We start from the raw sequence: 25623 nt of genomic DNA on the forward strand, positions 1-25623 counted from the left end.
CGCTGCCTGCTGGTTGCTCAGGTACACCCCTCGAATTAGCCAATGAGAAGCGCACGGGTCCTGGTCGCCTGGGAAACCGTGTAACAACAAGATGGCGGCGCCGCGGGCGGCTCTGCAACCCTGCGTGGTGAGTCACGGCCCTAGACCTTTCTGCCCATGGAGCCACACACACAGGCTGGGGCCCTCACCCCGAGAACCTCGAGGACATGCGAGACCCGCAGCCCGGCTCCCCCAGCAGACACCCCCGCGCCCTGGGAGCAGATTCGGGCACCCGCCTACCATGGCTACGCGTGGAGGCAGGGGGGCGGTGACGCGGCTCCTAGGGCGGGACTGGTGGTAGAAGTCACGTGGTGAGCGCTTCCAGCTGGGGATTTAGGGGTAGAAGGTGTACAGCCTGCTGGTCCTTGTCGGCGCTGGAGAGCACTGGGAACTGTGGGGGGATAAATCTGACTCCCAAAGATGTAGAGGCATAAGACAGAACTTTCCTCTCAAAACTTGAGTCTGAAGGGGCAGACAGCCTAACTTTTAGCCGCCTCCGGCTTGAGGCGGAAGACACAGTCCTCCCAGGAGGACCCCAAAGTGAAGGGAGTAGACGTGGCTTTGTCCTCAGGGTCCCCGGTCTGAGGGAGGAGACACAGCCCTGCGCTCAGGAGTCCCCAGGCTGATAGGAAGATACAATCGTCGTCCTCACGGACGACGATAATCCTATAATCCATGGGAAAATGGATCTGGAGACAGTGTGTTGGATTGGCCTGGAGTGAGACTGGAATGGGGAAGTCGGTTTGGGGCCATTGTGACAGCCCCAAAGAAGGGCAGTGAGAGTCCCACTAGGATGGCCAACAATGGTCATGGAGAGGAGGAGCTATGTGTGAGAGACTTGCAGAGTTTAACCTGCAGGATTTAGTAACTGATGGGATTAAGAGGGAAAGAAGGAGGGAAAATTTTTGTGTTTGGATGATGGGGTCCCATTAAGAAGGGGGAAGTGGGAGGAGCTTATTTTGAGGGAAGATGTTGGTTTTGGTTTGGAGACCAGGTCCTTTTCTTTCCTGTGATAGCTTTATTGAGATAAAATTCATATACTATATACTTCACCCCTTTAAAATGTAAATTTCAATTGTTTTTAGTATTCATAGAGTTGTGCAGCCCTCACCACAATCAGTTTTAGAATATTTTCATCAGCCCAAAAGGAAACGCTATACCCTTTAGCAGTCCACCCACACCCTCTCCGTCTCCCTTTAGCACCTCCTACCCTAGGCAACCACTAACCTACTTTGTCTCTATGGATTTGACCATTCTGGACATTTCATATAAATGGAATCATAACAATTGGTGGTCTTTTGTGACTGACTTCTTTCCCTTGGCATAATGTTTTCAAGGTCCATTCACATTGTAGTATGTATTTCATTCCTTTTTTGTTGCCAAATAATATTCCATTGTAAGGATATACCACATTCGTTTATCCATTCACTGGTTGATGAACACTTGGGTTGTTTACATTTTTTGGCTATTACAAGTAATGCTGCTTATGAACAGATATACAAACTTTTGTGTGGATGTAAGTTTTCATTTCTCTTGGGTATATAACTAGGCATGGAGGCCATAAGATAACTCTGTTTAACCTTTAGAGGTACTGCTAGACTGTTTTCTACAGCAGCTGCACCATTTTACATTCCAACAAAGGTTCCAGTTTCCCCTCATCCTTGCCAATGCTTATTAATTTCTGTCTTTTTGACCAGTTTCTTTTGAGGGGTCATTATGGTGATGAGAATTTGGAGAAAGGAGGGATAATCAGGTCTGGTGGGAGTTCATGCAGGGTAGTTTTCACTACTAAAGGCACAGTGCCTGGGGCTTTTTAGTGTGATGAAAATGTTCCAAAACTGATTGTGATGGTGGTTTCATAACTCTGAATTTATGAATATACTAAGAACCAGTGAATTGTATACTTTAAAAGAGTTAAGTGTGTGAATTATACTTCAATAAAGCTGTATTTTTTTTTAAAAAAGTTCACATGCTATTTGATTCCATTTATATAACATTCTTGAAGTAAGAAAATTATAGAGATGGGAAACAGAGTAGTGGTTGCCAGGGGTTAGGGACAGTGGTGAGGAAGAGGATGAGTGTGATGCTAAAGGAGTAGCACAAGGGAGATCTTTGTGGTGATGGAATAGTTCTGTACATATCGTTTTTTAATATAAATTTATTTATTTTTGGCTGCGTTGGGTCTTTGTTGCTGTGTGCGGGCTTTCTCTAGTTGCGGCGAGTGGGGGCTACTCTTTGTTGCGGCACGTGGGCTTCTCATTGCCGTGGCTTCTCTTTGTTGCGGAGCATGGGCTCTAGGCACGCAGGCTTCAGTAGTTGTGGCACGTGGGCTCAGTAGTTGTGGCTCACGGGCTCTAGAGCACAGGCTCAGTAGTTGTGGCGCATGGGCTTATTTGTTTCACAGCATGTGGGATCTTCCCGGACCAGGGCTTGAACCTGTGTCCCCTGTATTGGCAGGCAGATTCTTAACCACTGCACCACCAGGGAAGTCCTCTGTACATATATTGATTGCAGTGGTGGTTACACAGAGTCTGTACAGGGGATGAAATGGCATAGAATGACACACACAGATTATACAATGTCAATTTCCTGATTTTGATACTGTGTACAATAGTCATGTAAAATGTGACTATTGGGGAAAACTGTGAAGGATACACCAGACCTCTCTACTATTGTCCTAATTTCCTGTGAATCTATAATAATTTTAAAGTAAAAAGTTAAAATATAACTAAATAAAAGCAAAAAAAAAAAAAAAAGAAAAAGAAAAGGAGTTAGCCAGCCAAGGGAAGGGTGTGGGTAGGAGTAGGGAGACCATTTTGGGGGATCGGGTTCCAGGCCTGAGGAGCCATGTGTGCAAAGAAAGCCCTGGTGCATTTCAGGGCCGACAGTTCAGAGTGGCTCAAGTGGAGGGTGGGATGCGGGGGGACCGTGGGTGATGATGGGTGAGGTCCAGAGACACAGGCAGCGACCAGATCATCCATGATTTTTTTTTCTGTGGGTGAGAAGGAGCCACTGGGAGTATTGAGCAGGGAAGTGACATGTCAGCTTTGGGTTTAAGAAGATTCCTCTGGCAGTGTGTGGAGACTGGTGAAGGGAGCCACAGGGGCCGTCACACTTGGCCACACATACCCTGAGGATGCCCGGACAAGACGGCAGGAACCAGGCAGGCTGGGGGCAGGTTTGGGAGGCTGGATGCCGGATGATGGAGATCAGGAAACTCTGGACCTTGTCCTTGGAGGGCACCTCTGAGAAAGGGGCGGGGCATGAGTCCCAAACTCCAGAATTAAGACCAAGGGAGCTGCCTCCTGGTGATGCAGGTCCCCTTGCTGGGCAGATTCAGGGGCTGGTGGAGGCCAGTGCCACACATCTCCAAAGTGGAACGGAAGACTTGATTCAGGCCCTGATGGAGGTCATTTGATTCTTCGATTTCTAGACATTAGCCACGTGATATTTAATTCACTGAATAGTGACCGTTAATTGCATCCCTGATGTTCATTCATCTTTCCAGAAGGAAGAGGAAAGGAAGGGAAATAAGCATTTATGAGGGCCTTCCGTGTGCCAATAACAGCGGTAGCCACAATTCACATTTTTGAGTAATTCCTTCGAGCGTTTCACTGGGCTAGGTGCTTTACGTGTGTTACCCCTACCTGGCTGGTACTATTACCATCCCCACTTCACGCTAAAGGAAACTGAGGCACAGGCTATACTGGAATGGCAGAACCTATCCAGGGTCTGGGCTCTTGACCTCCCTGCCATGCAGGTGGTGTCTTGGTAGAATCCTGCCTTGGGGTTGCCCCTCTCTGGCTCTGAGAAGTTGGAGGTGGCCCCTGGTTCTGGTAGGAGGGGAGGGGACACCTGGGCATGATGACCAGCTCCTTGGTAGATAGACAGAAGCCCCAGGCCTGCTGGGTAGTCTTGTGCCAGGCTTGAAGTCTGGGGAAGTCCCAGGCTTCCGGCCCACCTCTGCACCCCATCCTACCCCCATCGCCCTTTCCCAAGCACTGCTAGGCCAGAGACCTCCAAGAGCAGAGCAGAGAGCTGGATATCCAGCGGAGCAGGTGGACATCAAGCATAGGGATCCTGAGGCCAGGCCGCCTCCAGAAACTTCTGCAGAGGCAGTAGGAAGAAGTGAGGGGTGCCACTCCCTGGACAGTGCTCCCTCCTGGGAAAAGTAGCCAGGGCAGAGGAAGTTTCAGGCCGCTCCCTGGTCCTGAGTGACTGTCCCCAAGGGCTGACTTCTTTCTTCTCAGGAAGTTCCTGACAGCTAGAGACTAGAAGTAGAATTATGAGCTCACCTTTGGCGTCCCTTGGCAAGACCCGGCGAGTGCCTCTGCATTCGGAGCCTGTGAATCCGGGGTAAGGAGCTGACCTCGTGGGATCTTTGTTTCCATGCCCCTACCTCCTCCCGCTCCTCCCGTGGACTAGGAGATTGACTCCTAGTGTCCTGAGGAAAACGGTAAGAAGTTATGTATCTCTCTCTGATCACCTTATCTTTCTCGAACCTTCGTCTGGGAGGCTCTCCATGTGTCTAAGCACACACTGGGCTGTGCCATTTAGCGAGGTGGCGGCATCCGTCTGTTTATTCACTGGTCATGAATTAGTTCTTCAAACACTGCTGGCCCACCTGTTCCAGGCTCGGCCACATGCTGGGCTCTCAGTGAAGAGAATCCTGTTTGTTCATCTATCAGTTTCATCTTTTCAAAGCATTTTTTTACCTCTCTCCTTGCTCTTCTGAAGCCCACTTTGAGTCATTTGCATCATGGCCAAGGAAGTCCAGAGAGGTTAAGTGACAGGCCTGGGGTCCTGCAGCCATTTCAGAGCAGAGCTGGGGCTGGGCTCCTGGGCTTGGGGACTCTTGTAATCTTCTCTCCAAGGCTCTGCCCTTCAGCTCTTCACCATCCTTCTTTGTTGGGAGGAGTCGGACACCCTGAAGCCTGCCCCTTGGCTCACCCCTGGGCCGGGATGGGATTTGGGGGTGGATGTCCTCAGGAGACACCTTCTTTAGGATTGATGGGGGACCTGGTGCCAGAGCCTCCCCCGAGGGCAATCCAGGGGGTCCTAACTTGTCTGTCTTCCTTCTCCTTCCTGCCCCATTCCCAGGAGGCGAGATATAAAAATGTACGGAAATGGTAAGTGTGGGCTCTGCCCTCGTGTCCTCCTCATGTCCTTGCAGTTGGGTAGATGGAGAGAAAGAGCGTGATGAGCTCCCGTCAGCCAGAGTAGCTGGCCAACTGCAGTGCTATCTGCAGCTCTCGGATTTGGACACCCCACACCCTTAGTGGAGATGTCATCACTAACATTTGAACCCCTCCCCTCACCGTGGGGTGGGCCATGAGGGGAGCAGACCCCAGCCCTCCTTCTCCGACAGCCACCTGCAGCCCATTACAGCCTTTTCTCCCTGAAGTCCAGTCCTCACGTTGCTGCCCTGCCTCCCGCAGGCTCAGACCTTTGCATCCCAGCCCTCCTTTAGCCCCCACCGTGGTGCTGGCATTGGCCACCCAGGTCCCCCCAGGGAGCCGGGTTGGGAGAACTCCAAGAAGAGGCCTGTTCTGGTTGGATCCTTGCTCTCCAGCGTCCCAAGTTTTCTATCCTCATATGCTGGGGGACAGAGAACAGGCTGCTTCATCTTGACCAGGGCCCAGGGCCCCCATTTCGCCTGGGCTTCAGCCCCAGAGCAGTGACCTGGGCATCCCTGTCTGCAGAAGATGAGGTGGACGTGCTGAATGACGCGCACGGCTCAGAAGAAAGGATCTCTGTTCCTTCCTGCTATGGTGGCATAGGTGCCCCTGTGAGTAGGCAAGGTGAGTGCAGAGGCCCGAAGGGGGTCTGTGTCCCTGGCAGCAGGAGAGGCCCCGGGGAAAGGGAGGCCCTGAGAGGCATGGCACCTTCTCCCACCTGCTGGGTCAGAGGAGCTGCTTCTACTCCTGGCTGACTGTGGCCCTGGGCCTGCACCCCAGACCTGTGCAGAGCCTGGCTTGGCGTGAAGCCACACGCAGGTCCGGCCGTTAGCTCAGGAGGTCTGGCAAAGCCCCAGGGCGGGCTGTGGCTGGCATCTCTGGAGTACACCTGGCTGGAATCCCCATCAAGAGTGATGTCAGTGGCTCTAGGATTCAGGGTCCAAGAGGAATGAAGGGCCTGAGGGGGAAGCTCAGCCTCCGGGCATCTGCTTCCTCCTTCCGCAGGGCTCTGGACAAGGCCCAAGTCCCCTAGACAGTCCCCCTAGCCTGACGCACACCATCCGCCAAGGGCTGTGGCAACACTGCAATCGTGGAGGTGCGCAAAGTAGGATGGGGCTCACTGGGGCGGCTTCCCAGAGGAGGTAGGACTGAGCAGTCCTGCGCACAGGGGACTCATGGGCTGGCAGGGTGAGCTGTGTGGTGCACTGGGCAGGGGCAGGGTCTGAGCTGGGAGTCTGGGGGAGCTGGGGATGAGGTGAGAGTTTTCCACTAGCTGTGATATCTTGGGTAAGCAGCTTCCTGTCTCTCTGTCTCCGTTTCTGTCTCTGATCCTCCACCGAATGCCCCCTCCCCTGTACAGGTAGGGAGGGGTTGAGGTGGAAAAGGAGACCGGAAGAGCCCGGCCCCACAGCCATTCGGTCACAAAGCCAGGATCTCCATCACCCCAGGGGGGATGCTTTCAACAGCAACCACAGAAACTGGCTGTTTCCCAGGTCTCTCTGCCTCTCCCCCGCCACCACCCCTCAGCCCGCTCTCAGCCAGGGGTTGCCCCTGCCAAGCTCACAGTCAAGGGCTTGCCTGTCCTGTCTCACTTCTCTGCAGGGAAACATTCCACACAGTTCCCTGATCCCTCTTCTCAGGACACCCCGGGCTCTTGGCCTCCATAACACGGCCTCCCTGCCATCCTCCTGCCTCCTAGGCTCTTCCCTCTCGGCTCCCTGCCAGCTCCAGCTTTTCCATGTGATGTTCCTCCTGCCTGGGATCTCCTCTCTCTCTCCACTCTGCCTCAAACATGTGCCGTCATCCGTGTGCTGACAGTTCCCAAATGTCTATATATCAGTTAAGAAGCTTTTGACTAAAGTCAACGAAAACCCTGATTCAACCAAGGAACATCAGGGGGCTTTATTATCCCACATACTAAGAAGTCCTAGGGAGACAACAGCTCAAAGACATTGTCAGAAGTTCAGGTTTCTCCAGCTTTGCACTGAACCATCCTTGGGCCTGTCAGCTCCACATGGTCACGTGGTTACAGCTACACTTCCGGCTTCACACAGAGAGAGACAACATCCAGGGGAAGAAGGGGGCCTGTTTCTTCCCATGTGTCTCTCTTGTTTTCTTTCACAAATGTTTTAATTTGAAAATTTGTCAGCAAACAGAAAAGTTGAAATAATAGTACAGCAAACACCCATACGTCCTCAGCCTAGGTTCAACAGTTAGTGACATCTTGCCATATTTGCTTTCTATCCATGTACACATATGTTATGAACACAAGTGTATTTTTTGGATGAGCCATTTAGAAATCAGTTGCAGATATCATGACATTTCAGCTCTAAATACTTCCCTTTGCATCTTCTAGGAGTAAGGAAGTACATAACCACGATGCTGTGATCTCACCTAAGAATATGAACAATCCAGTAACCCTCTCTAACATCCCAGTGTTCCAAAATATCTCTCATAGCTTCCCCCCCCCGCCACGATTTAGGTTCTGATTGAGGGTCATGCACTGCATTTGATTGTTATACTTCTTTAGAGCAGAATCCCTGCCTCTTTAAAAAAATGACACTTTTTTGAAGCGTCTGGGCTACTTGTCCCGCAGGATGTCCCCCATAGTGATTTGTCCGGTGCTGTTTAACTTGCTCCTCTATCCACCGTATTTCCTGTGAATTAGGGGCGAGATTAGAGGAGTGATTCAACTGAGAGTGAACATTTTTTTTTTTAATATTTATTGGAGTATAGTTGCTCTAAGGGTGAACTTTTTGACAGCGTTTCAAGGTGATGTAACCCGTATGTTGTACCACTCCCTCGTATATACATCTTCGGTGCATTACAGAATCTCTGTGCCTCAGTTTCCCCAAACAGTTCATTTCCTCAGAAAAGCTGACATATGAAAAGTGTAGAACTGTCCCCATTATCTCGGTGGCAGCAGTTGTTACCACCCTTATTTCTGCTGCTGGGGAGCCCGCTACCTCTCCCCTCCCCTGGACCCCCATACCTCAGCCTCAGCTCAAGGCCCAGGCTCTAGGACTTTGTCTGGTTGGCAGTCCCTGTGTACCACGACTCGGAGTTGATGGCCACCATGGCAAGGAAAGTGCAGGATCTGGAGCGGCAGGTGAAGGCCCAGGCGGATGAGATGCTCTCCAAGGTGGGGCCCCAGGGGGGAGAGGGCCAGGGTCTGGTCTGAGGGGTGGAAGGGCCTGGGCTGGGGAGGCCAGTGAGGCTACTATTGCAATAGACCATGGTGGATGCGTTCTAGAACCATCTCCCTGAGCAAACCGCCCAACTCGAGGGCCAGGTCTGGCCCGGGACTGACCTGGGTCCCTGTGACCTGAGCAGAGAGGCTAGGGGTCTTCTCCACACCTGAGCAAGGCCCGTAGACCTCAGATTGGGTGGCAGCGGTGGCTGCTGAGTGCTGGGCACTTGGGGGTGCCCACCCCCTGCCCCCACCTCAGTGGGACCACAAGGGCCATCTGAGCACCGGAGCAGTGCCAGAGCGGGGCAGGGGCTTTAAGCCGGGTCTTCCCATCTGGAAGGGGCTCCCTTGGGCTCTGGGAACCACCAGGTCTGCTCCCCTCCTGTCTCGTTGCTGCAGGATCAGAAGATACGGGCCTTAGAGGAGCTGGTGGAGACCCTCCAGGAGCACCAGGGTAAGAGGCCCTCTGTGGGCTGGTCAGCCCCCCTTTGTACCCCCTGGGCCGGCGACCTCTGGGTATCAGGGCTTCGAGAGCATCAAGCTGAGTCCTGTGGTGGAGTCTGGGCAATGGAGCCCAGAGAGGAGCAGTGACACCCAGGGCAGTGCCCTTCTGTGTGGGACTGAGTCCCCCGAGCGCAGCCCTAGCCCAGCCCTGAGCACAGGGCCTGCCAGCCAAAGCCTGGAGGAAAGGCAGCCCCGTCAGGAGCCTTGCTCGGTGGGCTGGTGGCCTCCCGAGAGTCAGGGCCTCCCCTCTCAAGGTCAGGGCGAGAGGCCAAGAGGTGCTTCTCCGGGGATCCCTCGAGTTCTCGTGGAGCAGCTTCTCCAGATGACCCTCAGGCCAAAGCTCTTGTCATGACCAGAAGTGGCCTGGCAGCCTCCATGCGGGGGGCACAGGAACCCCTCCCCGTCTTTTCCTGAAGGCACGGTGACCCTGCAGCGGCAGGAGGAGCTGGAGACCACGTGCGCGCAGCTGCAGCGGCAGGTCGGGGAGATGGAGGTGAGGGAGGTGCCGGCCCAGGGCTGTCTGCCCCCAGGGACTGGGTCAGAGCCCACCTCTCTGGGGTCTCCTCTCCGCACATCCCACACAGGGGCCCGGGGCACCCCCCATCCCATTTCAGGCTTGGGCTAGCCCCTCCCCCTTCCTCAGTGTCGGCTTGAACTACTCTCCCCTCCAGCCACGGGGACCTGCCTCTGCTTCTTTGACCACGTCAAGCTCTTTCCCACCTCAGGACCTTGGTCCGTGTTGTTCCTTCCACCTGAAATTTCTTTTTCTACCTTCCCCTGGCGAGTTTTCACTGATCCTCAGTCTCAAGTCAAGGTGGGAGCCCTTTCCCAGGGGACCCCCTTCACCTGTGACCAGGGCAGGTGCTCCACTCTCTCTTCCTCTGGGGACCGTGGACCCCACGAGGGAGGGAGCACTTTTCTCCTGCTCGTTGCTGCGCGCCCAGGACCTGGCAGGGGCCTGGCTGTGCGTGTTTACTGCGTTGGTCATGGCCATTCCCTGCCTCTGGACGTGGCATCTCACTCACCCAGTGTCACCTTTGTTGCCATCGTTCACACAGCAAGGCTTGAGCTGGAGGGACCCCAGGCTCAAGGGAGGGTCCTAGGCATGCATACATCCTCAGGGCCCCCCACTGCCTCACCGGCCCCACCAGGGGTTCTAGCCTCCTGGGGTTCTAGCCTCTCCCTCTCCACACCGAGTTGCTTTCCAAAGCCCCAACCTAATTTAAGACCACAGACGCAAACCCCCAAGCAGCAGCTGCAGCTGAGGGCCCTTCCCACCCAGGCCTGTGCATACCCCAGGGCTGTGGGTAAACAGCTGCTCCCTGAGCGGCCTGCTAGGACTGCCGGCAGCCCGTGGGGCCTCTCTGAGCAGCTGCCACAGGAGTCAGGGCTGCCCCCTCAGGGCAGAGGGCATTGGGGCTCCCACGTTCACGTTGTTCACACGTTTATTGCTTCGTTAATTTAGCAAACTCAGACAAAGTACCTCCTGTGCGCCCGGCACCCTGCCAGACACTGGGATGCAGAGAGGGTCCCTGCCCTCATGGCACTGACAGTCTAGAGGGGACACACATAAACAAGTACACAGGAAGACACACAAGTACGGAATGTGGTGAAATATTTAAAAGGGTAACACATTAGAGACTAGCTGGGACGTGGGCCACTCCCCGCCTTGGGAGGTGGGAACAGGGAGGCATGACTGTTTGGGCCAAGTTCATTTTGAGGTGCCTGTTGGACATCTAAGTGTAGATGGCTAGAAATTTGAAACTGGAAAAGAACATATGTTGCAAGAGATGAAGGCAGAAGTGTGCCCGCTGGGTTAGGCAACAGGCAGGTTGCGGTGGCTGCTTGTTAGCCGTTGCAGTCAGTTGTGGAGATGGAAGCCGGGCTGGAGTGGGTTGAGGGAAGGAGTGGAGGTGAGGAAGCAGCAACAGGAAGCATAGACAACTCAGAAGTTTTCCTGTGGCAAAGGCGCTGGGCGGCCAGCCCTAGAGAGGCCACGTGTGGGACATGTGGGGGGACATGTCCTCTCAGACCTGCAGAGCAGGTGTCCCTTCCTCTCCTCCCACTCGGGCCAGACCCACATGGCTCCCCGCCGCCATAATGGCTGACTTACGCGAGTTCCTACTTGTGCCAGGCCCTGTGCTAAGGACATGACGTGAATTACCTTAGTGAGTCCTCACGAGCTTCATTTTACAAGGAGAAGCCTGAGGCTCTGGGAGGTGAGGTGGCTTCCCAAGGCCACAGCCAGGAAGTGGCCAAGACCCCCGGGCCCATCGCCCCATCCAGTGGGCTGGGAGCGGAGGCCTGAGGCTGGGGGCTGGGCTGATGCCGCCTTTTCCCCTGGTAGGGGCTGAGCTGACAGTGCCCCCGACATCTCCCTCTTCTCTCCCCACAGCGGTTCCTCGGTGACTACGGCCTGCAGTGGGTGGGTGAGCCCATGCATGAGGAGGACTCGGAGGATGGCGAGAGGGACTGGATGACAGCCAAGAAGTTCTGGAAGCCAGGTAAAGTCGGGGTCCACCCTGGACCCTCCTGCAAAGGGAATTCCCCTACAGCTCCCGATGGCCCACAGCTGTCCAGAGGCCAGCTCATTCATGCCCCTTCTCCCAGCACAAGGTGCCCCAAGGCCTCCCACAGCTTGCCACTGACACGGGAGCAGGAGGGAAAGGCCTCAGCCTCCATCCCTGACCACCTAACCCTAGACTCTGCCTGCTCATCTTTCTAAGGCTCCAGGGACCCAGGGATACAAAACGTAACAAGACCTCATTTGTCTCAGGCACCATAGTTTACAAAATGTCACCCATTTAAAAGCTGTGGCCTTTAGAAGCAATCCCCCTGCTTTGGAAGCTGGCCCTCAGGCCAGGGGCTTGGTCCCCTCTGTGGACTCCCTTTCCAGGTTCATTTGTAGCAAACTATTGAAATCTACCTGCATCTCTGGGCCTCCACCACGTTTTATTTTTAACTCAACTGCTAATATCCCGAGAGATGCACTCCAGAGATTTGGGGCCATAGAACTGGCTACTTCCTTTATATATATATATATATATATATATATATATATATATACTTTTTTTTTTTTGGCTGCATTGGGTCTTCGTTGCTGTGTGCGGGCTTTCTCTAGTTGCGTTGCGGCGAGTGGGGGCTACTCTTCGATGCGGTGCGTGGGCTTCTGATTGTGGTGGCTTCTCTTGTTGCAGAGCACGGGCTCTGTGGCGGGCGGGCTTCAGTAGTGGCTCGCGGGCTCAGTAGTTGTGGCTCGCAGATTTTAGAGCACAGGCTCAGTTGTGGCACATGGGCTTAGTTGCTCCGCGGCACGTGGGATCTTCCCAGACCAGGGATCGAACCCATGTCCTCTGCATTGGCAGGCAGATTCTTAACCACTGCGCCACCAGGGAAGTCCCAGAACTGGCCACTTCTGAAAGCTGGGTCCATTCCCTTCAAAGAATGGAGGTCATTGCCTGGAAGGTAGTTCTCCAGGCTCTGTTGGTCACACCTGGGTCCTCATCACCACCGCCTAACCCAGGTGTGACTTGGGTACTCGAGTTCCGTTCTCTGAGCCTTCAGTTCCTCATCAGTAGATCAGTAGTTCCTCATCAGTGTATTCTTTCCCATGGAGTTACTACGAGTCAGTGGGTTGGACGCAACACCTAGCACTCACCTCGCATGTCATCAGCCCCGCAAGTGGGAGCTCTCATTGTTTTCCACGGTCAGAAGGCAGTGGCAGTCTCATGGGAACATGAGCTTGGCTCCCAGGGGACTGTTTGGAAGACAACTGTACTTTCTTAATTTCATAAGTTTCCTGCTGGGTAAAAACCCAGACTGGAAACATGAGAGTCCCACCTGCTGCACATTGGCTAGCTCCCCCTAAATCTCAGGGGAAAACCCCCTCACCCTTGTTTCAAAAACATCACTTCCCATTTGCACCATATTTGCCACTTTTAAAGCATTTTCACAAGTAGCCTTGGCACAGGCCAGGGGTTATTCCATTTTACAGATGGGGAAACTGAGGCACTTAAGCAGTCTGTTGAGTGAAGGGGGCAAGACTTAAGGCTGGGAGCCCACTGGGAGATGGTTACAGTCATCCAGGCCAAAAATGAGATGATGCCCAGCATAAGGGTGATACTGGTGGGGCTGGCGAGAAGGGGCAGAGCAGAGAGATTTAGGAGGGGAATCCATGGCCTTGGCGATTGCTTAAACATTGGGGGGGCGGTGGGAGGAACCTGGGATGACCCTGGGGAGCACAGCTGTCGGGGAAGATGTCCCATTTAGGACACGGCAAAGCTGGGGAGCTGTATGGCACCTGGGCCATGCCAGGAGCTGAACCCTGGGCTGAGTGCTATGGGAAGTTCTTCCTGGGTGAGAGGCGAGACCCTGCTAGGCAACTGCCAGAAGCTGCAAGGATGTCCCTTCCTGGGGTCCAGGGCCAGAGGCCTGCCAGCACTACGGACACACGCACGCACGCACGCACTCACACACACACACACACGCTGCCCCTGTGCGGTGAGCTGGGCTCAGGCCTCATGTGGCCTTGCTGACTAGTTGGAGGGCAGACTTCCTTGCGGCCAGTGGGGCCCTCCCTGCTCCTTTGGGGAAGGGGTGAGACCAGACAGCTGGCTTCTGGACCTGGTTCTGTGGATTCCACCCTCTCCTCCCAAAAAGAGAGCAGCCCCCAGCTGCTCTGTGTCGTTTGTTTTTGCTCAGAGTACGGCTGTTCTCAAGCCCCTTGTTCTAAAGCCTGGCCACAAGTTCCTGATTTGTGTCTTTTTCTTCTTTTGCCTTTTGATTCTTCAACATGGAGGGGGCTCAGTTTAGCTCTTCTGACAGATGAACAACATGTTTTTCATTTCTAGCAGCTTTTCCTCCTGGGACTGCCCGCCCCCCTTTCCTGGCTTTTTCCCTTCCTCTCCCTATGGCCTTGTCCCCACGTGCCAACCTGCCCCTGCCCCAAGGGCCCTTGGGTCCATGAAGCCAGCCTCTGGCTGACCCTGATGCTCTGGCTTGTTTCTCTGGATCTCCCTCTGTTGGGTACCACTCCCCACAGGCCCTGGGGCAGCAGGCCAGTGGGTTGGTGAGCTGGGGCATTTGTATTAGGCAGACTGGGGCTGATTCAAACATTCTAGAGCCTGGGACTCTTAGGGAGGAGGGTCAGTTGGGCCCATGAAGGGGCTCAGGGGAGAGGAAGCCTTGCAAGGGCTTGGCCTCAGGCCAGATCATTCACCCCTTCCCACCAGTATGTTGAGTAGCAAACAGGATGCCGTGCCAGGTGCTTCAGGGTATGCGGAGACATGAAAAGGACAGTTCCGGCTCTGGTCCTACCACCTTCGGGTCAGATGTTGAGCCTCAGGGCTGAGAGCTCCAGCCAACTCTGAGCTCCCCCCACCCTTCACCTCTGAGCTCCTCACCCCCCCCCACCCCTCATCAAGTCCCTGCCCTCTCTCTACATCTCCCCTTCCCACTCCCAGCGCCCACCTCCCCAACCCTTTTCCCCAAGCCCAGGCTCCGGCATCTGTGTGGGAGCCTCTTCCCTCCCCTGCTCAGGAAGCCAGGCTGACTCCTCCATGGGCTGTCCCTGGGCTGCCCTTGGGCCCCTGGAACTGGCCTGGCCTAGACCCCAGGCAGGCTGGACTCCTGCCACCCACCCTCCCACTAGCTCGGTCCTGTGCTGTGTCCCCCAGGCGCCTTGCCCCCTTTTCTCCCCTCCTGTGGAGCTCAGCTCAAACCCCACCTGCTCTAGCACATGTGCGTGGAGTGCCTGCTCGGCGCCAGGCGCCGTGCCGCCCTGCAGCTGCCCCGGGCGCGTAGTTAGGGGCTCTGCGTTGCAGTGAAAGCCTTAAAGGCTCTGGCTGAAGAGGGGGGCCTGGGTCAGATCGTACCCTGTGTGGGGAACCTGCCTCACCTCCGAGTCCACATCCTCATCTGTGAGGTGAGGAGATGGTACGATTGACCCCTAGGCCCTGAGCTGAGAGCACTGAATACCACAGTGTGGAGTACGTGGAGTGTTCTCTCAGGCGGACATGCGGTCGGTGAATGACGACCATGTCCATTTACTGCTCTGCCCCTGCTGTGCTCCAGAGAGCCAGCACAGGGCGCGACCCGAAGGCCAGGGCACGTGCACATGCAGGCGATTCGCAGGCATTGCCTGGGTGCCCTTGGCCTGGATGGTCAGAGCCCGCTGGGACGATCCTCTGTACAGGATGAGGTAGGGAAAAGCAGCGTGATGATGAAAGCAAGGGCCAGAGAAGTCAGCTCCTGCCGAGTCACAGGCTGGCTGTGGCCCTGGCGGTGACCACACTCTCGGAGCCCGTTTTCTCCCTGCCGGCTCCTCTGAAGAGCAGAGTGAATGTAGGTGAAGTCCCCAGAGCAGGGCCCGGCGTGCAGGTGGGTGGAAATAGCAGGCCTGTTTCCTTTCAACAGGCTTCGCCTGCGGTGCTGGGACGGGCCAGCTGGGGCACGTCGGACACTGCCGGGATTTCATGGCAGCAGGTTGTCCTCCCGGTGAGGGTGCGAGGGGCCAGCCCAGGGCAGGCTCACCACTCAGCTGCGCTAGGGGCAGGGTCTGGCCCTCCTCTGGGCCCTGCAACCCCACAGTAGCACTTAACACATGCCACTGTCACTCTTTGTCACCCTGTCTCCTTCATTCAAGTATGAGCCTGAGGAGGGCAGGACTCTGGGCATGGGCGTGGCCATGCTGCTCAGAGCCTGGCAGGGCACGGGCGCTGTGGACGTGCTTGCTGGATGGCAGGGTGGTGGGGGGGAGGGACGGATCCAGTGCGTCTTGAGCACCCACTGTGGGCCAGGCCCAGGGCTGGCTGCTCTTGCCTGTGTTCAAGGAGTGACCGGTGTAGCTGGAAAGACCAATAGGCGAACAAAATGACAGCAGCCTGTGATGAGGGCCAGGAGTGGGCCCAAGGGCTCCAGAAACCCAGGAGGAACAGAGGCCCAGGCTCAGGGGCAGGGGCTCCGGGCAAGGCTTCTCCACGGAGGTGGTGAGAGGGCACCTGAGCCCTGTGATGATCAAGAGGGTGGGGTGTTAGTGACAACAACAGCTCTGTCTGCCAGGCACTTCCTGTGAGCCTCACAGCAACCCTGTAAAGTGGGGCTGTTATTGTCTTCATTTTATAGAAGAGGAAGCTGAGGCCCAGAGATGTTGGCCCATGTGCCCGGGGTCACACAGCTTGGAAGTGGTAGCCCGGGCTGTATGGCTTCAGAGTGTGAGTGGGGGAGCTTGTTGAGGGCAGGCTGGGGAGCCAGGGCTCTGAGGGTCTTGGGAGTTGGGCCAAGGAGCTTGGACTTGATCTCCATGCCTGTTCACTCCCCTTTTAAATAAAATCATGGGCTCTCAAAAGTTGGATGAGGCCTCAGAGATGATCTCCCTGCACTGTACTCCTCCTTGGAAAGGAACCCCAGTGAGCAGTATCTGAAGAACCAACACTGAGAGGCAAGCCTGCGTGGTCACTGAGGAGAGAGGCTTAGAGTCACCTGGGCCCTGCAAGCTGCGTGACCCGGGGCATGTCACCTTACAAGGCCCAGTTTCCTCATCTGTAAAATGGGAGAAGAAGACCTGCCTCTTGGTGCTTGGCATAGTAAGTGCTGAGTCATCATCACAGTCAGTTCACCCCTGGATCTTGCGGGCAGGATGAAGATTTCTGTTATCTACCCATTCCCTGGAAAAGAAAGCTGCGGCTCAGAGAGGAAATGCCTCACTTGACCTCTGACCTGCCTCATCCCATGTGACGTGGCTGCACGGGGCCAGGCTTCTGTTGAGCACTCCTGGCTGTGAGGTGGCGATGCCAGGCTCTTCCTGCCTTATTCTCTTAGCCCTGGTTTGTCCAGAGCGGCGGTTCCTTCTCCCGGGCCCCTTGTGTCACCTCCATTCTGCTGCATCTGATACCTGCCAGGCCCACCCTGCTTTCACTTCTCCACCCCTGAGCCCTGGCTGAGAGCCTTCCGGGCTGATTTTCTCCGCCAACTTTCCTTTTCTCTTTCATTGCTTCTTGGCATCCTCCCCTGGGTTTCCACCTGCCCCTTCCCCTGTCGACACCTCAGCTCCCTGAAAAAGCCCAGTCCCCAGGAGGCAGCTGGATTAGCAGTCCGCGCGCCTCTGAGTCGTCCTGTTGGCCGTGCTGTGTGGCCTGCCTTGGCCGAGTCATGTGACTTTCTAGGCCTCACTTTCCCATCTGTAAGAATATAGGGATGGGGGCAGATGTTGACAGTGATGAGCTTTTCTGCTGTTGTTTTCAGGTTTACCTGGGTGTTCTGAAAGTACTTAGTTAGCTGTTAAAGGAAAATAGTGTCTCGATATTGTTCTGGCTCATATCAGGGATATCCAGGATGTTCTGTGAGGTTTTCTTGGGACTCTCAGGGACTCCAGGGGACCCCAGGAAGAGGGGGGCGCAGGTGCAGCCCCTGCAGCAGTAGGAGATATAGGGGAGAAGGGAAGGCCAGCTGGGGCCTACCGTTTCAGCAGCCACAAAGGCAACAGGAAACAGGGCCGCCCACATCTGTACTTCCCCGGTACAGCCACTGCACCACTGTGGGGAAAGGAATTGGGTCCCCAGAGTCCTGACCCACATCCTGCCTCAGCCTGGCTGTCCTGGTGAAAAACAGCTTCCAAGAAGGCCCAGAAAGTCACCAGTGTTTTATAGGGTTACACCCTAGTAGATGACTTAGTTCGGGGCAAGATCCCTTCAGGACTGAGAACAAGCTCCTGGCCTGTCCCCCAGCAGCACCCCACCTGCCCTGTATCCTTTTTGCTCTGGCATCTGTCTTGGCTGCCTCATCACCCCACCTGCACCCCGTGAACCTTATGAACAGCTCTATGGACAACACATTTGTCAGAAGAGGAGGCCAAATACATGTGCAACCCAAGGTCTCCCATGTCCTGTCCAGCAGGTGTCCCGACCCTCACCTCTGTCTCCTGATGGTGCAGATGGGTGGAAAGAACAGACTCCAGGGTCAATCCCCTCTTCTAACTTGCCAAGTGGCCTGAGGCAAATCATTTTTCATCTCTGTGGGCCTGTTTCCTCATGTATAAAATGGAGATAAATAACCCCTGCTGCGTGGCCTCTGGGTTGGCCTGAGGTCCATTTGTGCACGGTAGAGCTGGCAACAATAACTAAGACAGATGCTTGTTGGAATTCTTACGTGGTCATCTTGGACCCTCACAGCCATCCTGGTCCTATCATCGTCACCTTCTAGAAGAGAATGCTGTGGTGCGGAGCGTTAAATGACGTGACCAAAGTCACACAGGTAGAAGTGGAGGAGCTGGAATTTGAGCCCAGACCACTGGGAACTCTGCACTGTGCCTTTCAGCTGCTAACACAGTGCCTGGCACATCTGATCTGGGATCTGATCCCGCTCTTGCCACTTACTGTGTGTGTCCCTAGGCCAGCCATTAACCTCTAACCCTTAGTTTCCTAATATGGAAAATGGGGATGTTTATAGTCCCTACAGCATAGGGTTGGTATGAAGAAATGGGATAATAGATGTTAAACCCCTAGCACAAAGTAAATGCTCACTAAAAGACAGCTATTATTATTATCTAGTGTTAGCAGTCCTTCCTCCTCCCCAGGTGGTCACTTAAAGAGATGCTAAGGCCCCTGCCCAGCACAGGAGGGGGCTGTGGAAGCCAGGGATCTGGAGCACACAGCAGCCATGAAGAGAGGCTCATGGGTGTCAATCCTCTTTGCCAGGAGACGCACTGGTACCCCCCGAGGTAGACTTTGACAGGCTGCTGGCTAGCCTGAAGGATCTCAGTGAGCTGGCGGTAGACAGTGACACCCAGCTGACACCAATGCCCAGCAGAGTGCCACACTGTGTCCTTGAGCCCATCCCACTGAAGCTTTACCGGAATGGCATCGTGATGTTCGATGGGCCCTTCCGGCCCTTCCACGATCCCTCCACACAGGTAGGAGTGACGGGGAGGGGAGACAGGCCTGTGCACCCTCAAGCCACTGTGGTGGCCCATTAGTTGGAGATGATGGGCCCAGCTCACCCCCAGCACCCAGGCTCATGCAGAACCTCCCGAACCACCACCCCCCAACCATGTCCTGGGACTCTGTTTCCAGAGCCTGATCCAGAGAGTAATTGGCCCCACGATCCCGGGGCCCAGAGCCTGCCATCTAGACAGGAAGCAGGGTGTAGGGCACTGCACAGGTCCAGCCAGGCCTCACCCTACCTCTCCCCCTGCAGCGCTGCCTCCGAGACATATTGGATGGCTTCTTCCCGTCAGAGCTCCAGCGGCTGTACCCTGACGGGGTCCCCTTTAAGGTGATGGGCTCTCCTCAAACCACTCACTCCCAGTGTAGGGATTTTGGAGGGGGTGGGAATGCTTCCTCAGGCATCACCTAGGGGCACTGCCCCACCTCAGAGACCCCAGTCTGATGACCTCCAGAAGGAGGGTGAGCCTGAAACGGGGCTGGGAAGGGAGCGGGAAGGCTGCCGTAGCCATACTTGCCGCATCAGCAGTGGGGAAGGCATGTGGCTGAACAGCAGGCAGCGCCCCCTTCTGGCATCCTGAAAGCAGAGCCCTCAGCTGCGTGGCACCACTGCCCCTCCTCCCCAGCATTCAGGACACCTGGACAGCCTGGGGAACGTGAGGAGTCCACGCAAAACTGTCCTGGCTCCCCCCAGAGGCTCCTGGAGCCTCCTGGTTGGGGTGGAAGGTAGTGCCATTGGGGGGCAAACGTTGGGACTAAAGGACTTGAGATGGAGCCGGCCCCCTGCTGTGGGGGCAGTCGGCAGTGAGATGAGGGTGCTGTGATGGGAGCACATGAAGCTGTGTCCCAGAGGGTGGTGCGTTAGTTCCACAGTGAGAGCGTGTGAGGGGGTGTGTGCCACCATGGCTTGGAAAATAGCGTGAGTCACGACCAGGGGTGTTTGAGGTAGTTCATGCCAAGCAGGGCTTTGCCCTCTCCTAACATCCTCATCCCTCCCCTCCTGGTCTGCTCCCGAGAGGGATTCTGTGAGGAGGATGTCAGTACTGTGGCTCCAGCTGGAGTGATGAGGGGAGCTTGCAGGAAGAGCAGGGCTCGGGTGGGTGGGAGCAGCATGAACTGCAGCTCTCCTGCTCTTTCCCAGGGCCTCGGTTTCCTCATCTGTAAAATGGGGATTGCATCAGACCATCCCTTGGGCCTATTCCTGGGGCCTCTGTTTGGGCAAGTAGGGGTGGGCATGGAGCTCAGGGCTGAAGAGCTGTGCCAGCCGCTGTTTCCCTTCCTTCTTGACAGGTGAGTGACCTGCGCAATCAGGTCTACCCAGAGAATGGGCTGGACCCGTTCCCAGGCGAGGGCCGAGTGGTAGGCTGGCAGAGGATTCGAAAGCCCTTGGACAGGATGGAGCACCCAGGTGAGCTCGGCCCTGAGGCTGAGCCAGGTGGTGGGGGCACTGTGCAGGACAAGCTCCAGGTAGCCTCCTCCACCATCACACACAGTCTCTGCCCCGGCCAAGGCTCCCAATGCCCTCTCTGCAGGCTCCAGGATGACCGCCGAGAAGTTTCTGAACAGGCTGCCCAAATTAGTGATCCGACAAGGCGAGGTGATTGACATTCGAGGCCCCATCCGGGACACCCTGAAGGTGAGGCCAGCCCTGGCTCCCCCAGCCTTATTGGCGGGGTAGGGGGGCGGGGGGGGGCGGCTTTACCATCAACCCTGGCCCAGCCTACCGGAGCAGCGGCTTACCTGGAGGCTCAGGCTTTAGGGCCCCTGAGGATGGCCTGGATGGAGAGATGAGTTCCTCAGAGCTGTTCCCCTGTCTCCTGGAAACGATGGAGCTGGTGAGCTCTCAAGACTGTCTCCTGGTCTCTCTGAGCTGGGACCAGAGAGCAACTGGCCAACGCAGGAGTGTGGCTGTAAGAGTGGGAAAGTCAGGGGAGTCTAGGTTGGAGGTGAGCCCAAGTTCAGGCCACCCTCTTGAGGTCCAGACCGAAATACACCTTCCTGGCCTTCACAGGTCTCATCATCCTCTCTCCTCACTCACTATCCTGCTACTCCTCCCTCATCTCTACCTGTGAAAGATACCAAACCCCTTTCCCAGGACTCTGCCTTCACCACAAGTGGCCAAGTCCTGTCAGATCTGTCTATCCCCAGAACTGCTCCCGAATCCATCTCTTCTCTCCTTTCCCCCCGCCCACCATCCTAGCCTAGGCCCCAGAGTGTGTCCCAGACAACTGCAGTGGCCCCTCACTGGCCTCCCACTTCCACTCCCGCCCTGCCAGCCATCCTCCCCCAGCAGCCTCTGTGCTCTTTTAAAAATGCAAATTGGATCCTGGCTCTTCCCTGTTGAAACCCTCCAGTGGTTCTTAGGTAAGGCCTGTCATTCCTTTCTGGTCCTCTTCCCACCTCTAACCTTTTCTTTTTTCCAGTCCAACCTGGTTCCCAGCTTCAGCCACATGAATGCTGACACTTTCTCAAATATATCACCTCTTCTCAGAAGTCTTCCCTGACCTATGCTCTCTGGAATATCCTTGCCCCCCATCCCATTTCTAAGGACTCCTCTTCATCCTTCAGTCACAGCTCAGGTGTCATTTCCCCAGGGAAGCCTTCCCTGGGGAAGCCTTCCTAGGTTAGGCACCCAGCCTGGTCACTGTGTGGGGTTCAGTCTCCCCCACTAGAATGAGGGAAGGGAACGATGGGGCTACCTCCCAAAGCTTCCCTTCTATTTCCTCTCCTTGGGCCCCCATTTACACAGAATACCCCCTCCCGCTTTGGCTCACTGGTCTCATCCATCCCTGGTCAGGAGAAGTCCCCTGTAGGGGTTGGGGGGAGAGTGTGACCGGCAGGGCCCAGGGCTCTGTCCACTCCATCGATGCCTTCGAGAACTGCTGCCCATTGCGTGTCCAGATCCAGGAGATTGTGGTGGAGACGCCTGCCTTGGCTGCTGAGCGTGAGAGGTGAGGGCAGAGTGGAGAGGTGAGGACCCTGGGACTGGGCTACCAGGGGGTATTGACGGCCTCTGGGTCCACAGGAGCCAGGAGTCTCCGGAGTCACCCGTGCCCGCGCTCTCCACGCTGCGCATCAAGTCTGAGAATGGCGAGCAGGCCTTCCTGCTGCTGATGCGGCCGGAGGACACAGTCGGTGATGTGCGCACCCTGCTTGCACAGGCCAGGTGGGCGCGGGGCTCAGCTGGCGGCCGCAGCGGGGCTCTGGCCCCACGACCCGGCCTGATTCGTTCTTCCCTGTCCCCAGGGCCGTGGAGGCCACCACCTTCGAGATCTTCAGTACGTTCCCGCCCACAGTCTACCACAATGACGCTCTCACGCTGCAGGCCGCGGGCCTGGTGCCCAACGCCACGCTGCTGCTTCGGGCGCGCCGGGCTCCGCTGCCCGCCCCCGGCCCCGAATAAAGCGCCCACCCCAACGCCGGCTGCTCTGCGAGGCTCTCTTGGCAGGGCAGCCCAGCAGCACTAGCTCCGCCGAGGAGGGGGCGGCGCCGCCCCTCTGTAACTCGAGCCCCAGCTGGCGGGCCTGGCCGCTGGGTCTTTGTCCTCTAGGTTCCTCTTTCTGCCCAGAAGGGCTAAGCTGCTCCAGGGGAGAGAGGGCCCGCCCCAGCCCAGCGCCTCTTGTGCCAGTGTGCAGATCCCTGCGCACAGACACGCGCAGGGCCACAAGCACGTGGGGACACTTCAACACTATGCATCAAAGCCACTGCCCCAACGCTGACAGAACTGCATCTGGGCACCCACTTCCATGACACACCCACACCTAGCCGAGCTGTTGGGACACAGGCAGGTGGCCATGAGGCACAGCCGCGTTACTGACTGGCATGCAAACGTGCAGTATACACCAAGGTAATGGACACCATCACGTGCATGTGCACTGGAGGGTGACCCACCCACACTCTCTAGAAACCGTTGGTCCACACAGGTGTGTGTGTGCTGGACATATAGCCAAACACACGCACTGTCAATCGCACACAGAAGTGCCACACGGGAGCACAGCCTCAGCACAATCACATCTACCAGACTTGCTCAGAGCAGGGACCCAGGATTTCCACGCCACACCAGACAAAGACACGATGCCAATGGAATGGAACATTTAATTGTTTCTGCGGTGCTCCCGGATGGGGATTGCGGGGCCTTTGGCAGAGCCCTGGCTAGTGGAACCAAGAAAGGTGCCTATCAGCCAGTGCCAGGCAGGGTGGCAGCCTCAGGGCCAGGCTGAGGACAACCAGCACTTGGGCTGTTGCTTAAGACAATTTCTGAGACTAGTGGGTAAGGAATGTTGCCTTTGAATAAAGAGGGAGCTACAGTTAGAGAGGGGAGGCGGTAGGTCTTGGGTTGGGGGGAGGGGCTCCAAGGTCGGAAGGTTAGGAATAACGGAGTCGTCACAAGGTCCTTCATGGGTGATGGCTGGGGGGAACGTGGTGACGGAGTCCAGGGGGCTGACTCGGCTCAGGCCAGTTTCAGGAACTCCTGCAGTGTGTTTTGCTCCACAGCCTCCACGAAGAGCTCATAGTCCTGGGGGAGGGGACAAGAGGTGGTCACCTGAGTACTGGTGCTTTGTCTCAGGTCTGACTCTGGCTGGTATCCTCCTACAACACTCCCTCCATCCCCAACCCCCAGGCCCATACCCCACAGTACTGGTCCCCGTTGACAATCTGGGGTGGGGTGGCCTTGGGGTTGCCCGCCAGGGCTCGCATCTCATCCCGCAGGGCGTTGTCTTGGGAGATGTCCACTAGCTGGTACTGGATGCGCTTCCCATCCAGGATGCGGGTCACCTCGCTCTGCTGGGACTTGATCTGGGGGCAAAGGGCGGGCAGGGGTTAGTGAGCAGACTAGAGGGTTTATGGGGGGAACCCTGGGCAGAAAAAAAGGGAGTGTGGCCAGGAGCTTTTGTCCCCCTGTCGCGCTCCACGCCCTAGGGGAGGGTTCTGGCCACTAGGAGTTGGGAGGAGGAGTCAGGATTGTGGTGGTGTGGAAGGAGAGAGGGACCACCAACCATGAGGAGGGGAGTCAGAGTGAACATAAGTGAGATAAATTAAGGGTGGGGAGAGCCAGGAGCTCGGCAAAGAGAAAGCAGGGCAGGCCTGGGTGGAGACGGGTAAGGCGCCACCTCCGCCCCCAGGTACACACACACACAGTGGAGGAGAGGAAGGGCAAGATAAGGACATGGTCAAGGCTCAGCCTGGTAGTGGGTGTGCAGACGACCCAGGAGGCCCGAAGGTGGTGTTCAGGATGGCGCCGCGGAGCCTGCCCCCACCCAACTCAGGAGGCCGTGTCCAGCACCTCGCCGCCCCCGCCCTGGGGGCGGGTCCCAGGCGCCGGGTCCAGAGCAACAGGACCACCACCAGCGCTCTACCCCAGGGCGCGCACTCACTTCGCGGGAGCCGGTGACCGACGTGCTGTAAATGCGCAGGCCGCTCATGCTGCGGATGGGCCGACGGGCCGACAGGCAGACGGGGTAGCGGTGGCAGCAGCTGCACGGCCTGGAGACGAGGCCGCCGCGCTCGGGAGCGGTTTCCTTCCTGCTCAGCCCGCGAGTCATAGCTCTCGGGACCAATGGGCGGCACGGATAGGCGCGCGGCCGGGGCGGGGCCTGCGCGACCCCGCCCCACGCAGCGCCGGGCCCCCTCCCGCCCCCCTTGGGGACCGGGCGCACCGAGGACCCCTGTCCCACGCAGGGCCGCCCTTTTCAGCCCTCCGAGCTGGGGCTGACAGTGTGAGGCTGGGGAGCGAGCTGACGGCAGGAAGGGCCGGGGAGGGCGTGGGTGAGGGTTTGGCAGAGGCCTCCCCTTCAGCCTCGCGCGGGTTTGCTGCACCCAACTAACTACCCACCCCCGGTGCCACGACAGCGCTGCTCCGCTCCGGGCTTTGAAGTCTTGGGCTGTTTTCAAACCTAAAGTTACCCCGCTAGGGAGCTTCGCTTCACGGGATGCCCCCCGACCCCAACACGCACACACTGCCCCAGGGGCCACCCACACGTAGCTAACCCCGCGGCACACCACAGCACGGAGGGCCTCTGATTAGAGATTTCCCCAGAGTTCATCTCCGCTCAGATCGGCAGGTTTAGACAAGTGAGGGTGGTGGCAGGAGACGGGGCCACACCCTCACAGAGCCAGATGGAGGCCAAGGTATGAAAGAGGTTTCTAGTTCTGGACTGGGTGGAGGTAGAGGTTGGTGTCAGGACTCCTGAAAGTCTGGGCCCTTGTTAAAGATACACTGCTGGTCTTGGGGTGGCCCCAGCCCCACCCCAACTCCTCGCAGAAGATGGCACAGGGTGCAGAGGAAGCAACCAGCCCAACATTGGACCCCCAGCCATCTGTCTGGGGTTGGACATGACACCCCTCATTAGTCCTCCCAGGTCCAGGGCTCCGAGAACAGCCCAGGAAGACAACCCTAGCTCCTGGAGGCAAACACAGAGTCCTGCCTTGCCCTGGGGAAGCCACTTCCTTACAGCAACCCACAGGCAAAGACTTCCTCCTCAGAGGATTACTGAAACTCAATGACAAGCTTGCTCTGTGACTCAGGGCAGCTTCACCCAACGGAAAGTGCTGTGGGAAGAGATCTTATCTGTCCCCACAGAAAGACAGAGGAGCAGAAGTGGTAGAAATAGACTTGAGGCTGGACCTGCCAAAGTTCCCTCCTTGCTGCTGTTTGGAGAACTTGGCTAAACACCCAGGCTTTGGCTCCAACAAGCCAAAGTGAGGGGTGGAGTACGAGCTGATGGTGATGGAAAGCAATGGGAAACCGAGGAGTCTGTTAAATTTTTATTTTGTA

General features: G+C 56.5%; 2 protein-coding genes across 2 annotated transcripts; one reads left to right on the plus strand and one right to left on the minus strand.

Annotated features, from left to right (window-relative positions):
• Positions 1 to 77: 77 nt before the first annotated feature.
• On the plus strand, positions 78 to 22251 carry UBXN11 (UBX domain protein 11; the record flags this gene model as incomplete). Its single annotated transcript, XM_082859860.1, has 15 exons — positions 78 to 127; positions 4290 to 4395; positions 5140 to 5168; positions 5742 to 5840; positions 8258 to 8358; positions 8806 to 8860; positions 9327 to 9403; positions 11306 to 11414; positions 18603 to 18817; positions 19102 to 19179; positions 20139 to 20256; positions 20381 to 20484; positions 21726 to 21799; positions 21874 to 22014; positions 22095 to 22251. Exons 2-15 carry the CDS (start codon positions 4325 to 4327, stop codon positions 22249 to 22251), a joined length of 1428 nt encoding a protein of 475 aa, XP_082715986.1. The 5' UTR covers positions 78 to 127; positions 4290 to 4324.
• A 678-nt stretch (positions 22252 to 22929) lies between these two features.
• Positions 22930 to 24368, minus strand: SH3BGRL3 (SH3 domain binding glutamate rich protein like 3). Its single transcript, XM_082834139.1, has 3 exons — positions 24224 to 24368; positions 23478 to 23645; positions 22930 to 23364 (listed from the first exon to the last, which is right to left on the minus strand). The coding sequence occupies exons 1-3, from the start codon at positions 24269 to 24271 to the stop codon at positions 23299 to 23301; spliced, it is 282 nt and encodes a 93-aa protein (XP_082690265.1). The 5' UTR covers positions 24272 to 24368; the 3' UTR covers positions 22930 to 23298.
• Between the last annotated feature and the right edge of the window lie 1255 nt (positions 24369 to 25623).

The sequence above is a fragment of the Leucopleurus acutus genome (genome assembly GCF_964270905.1).
Source record: "Leucopleurus acutus genome assembly, chromosome: 2".
NCBI lineage: Eukaryota > Metazoa > Chordata > Mammalia > Artiodactyla > Delphinidae > Leucopleurus > Leucopleurus acutus.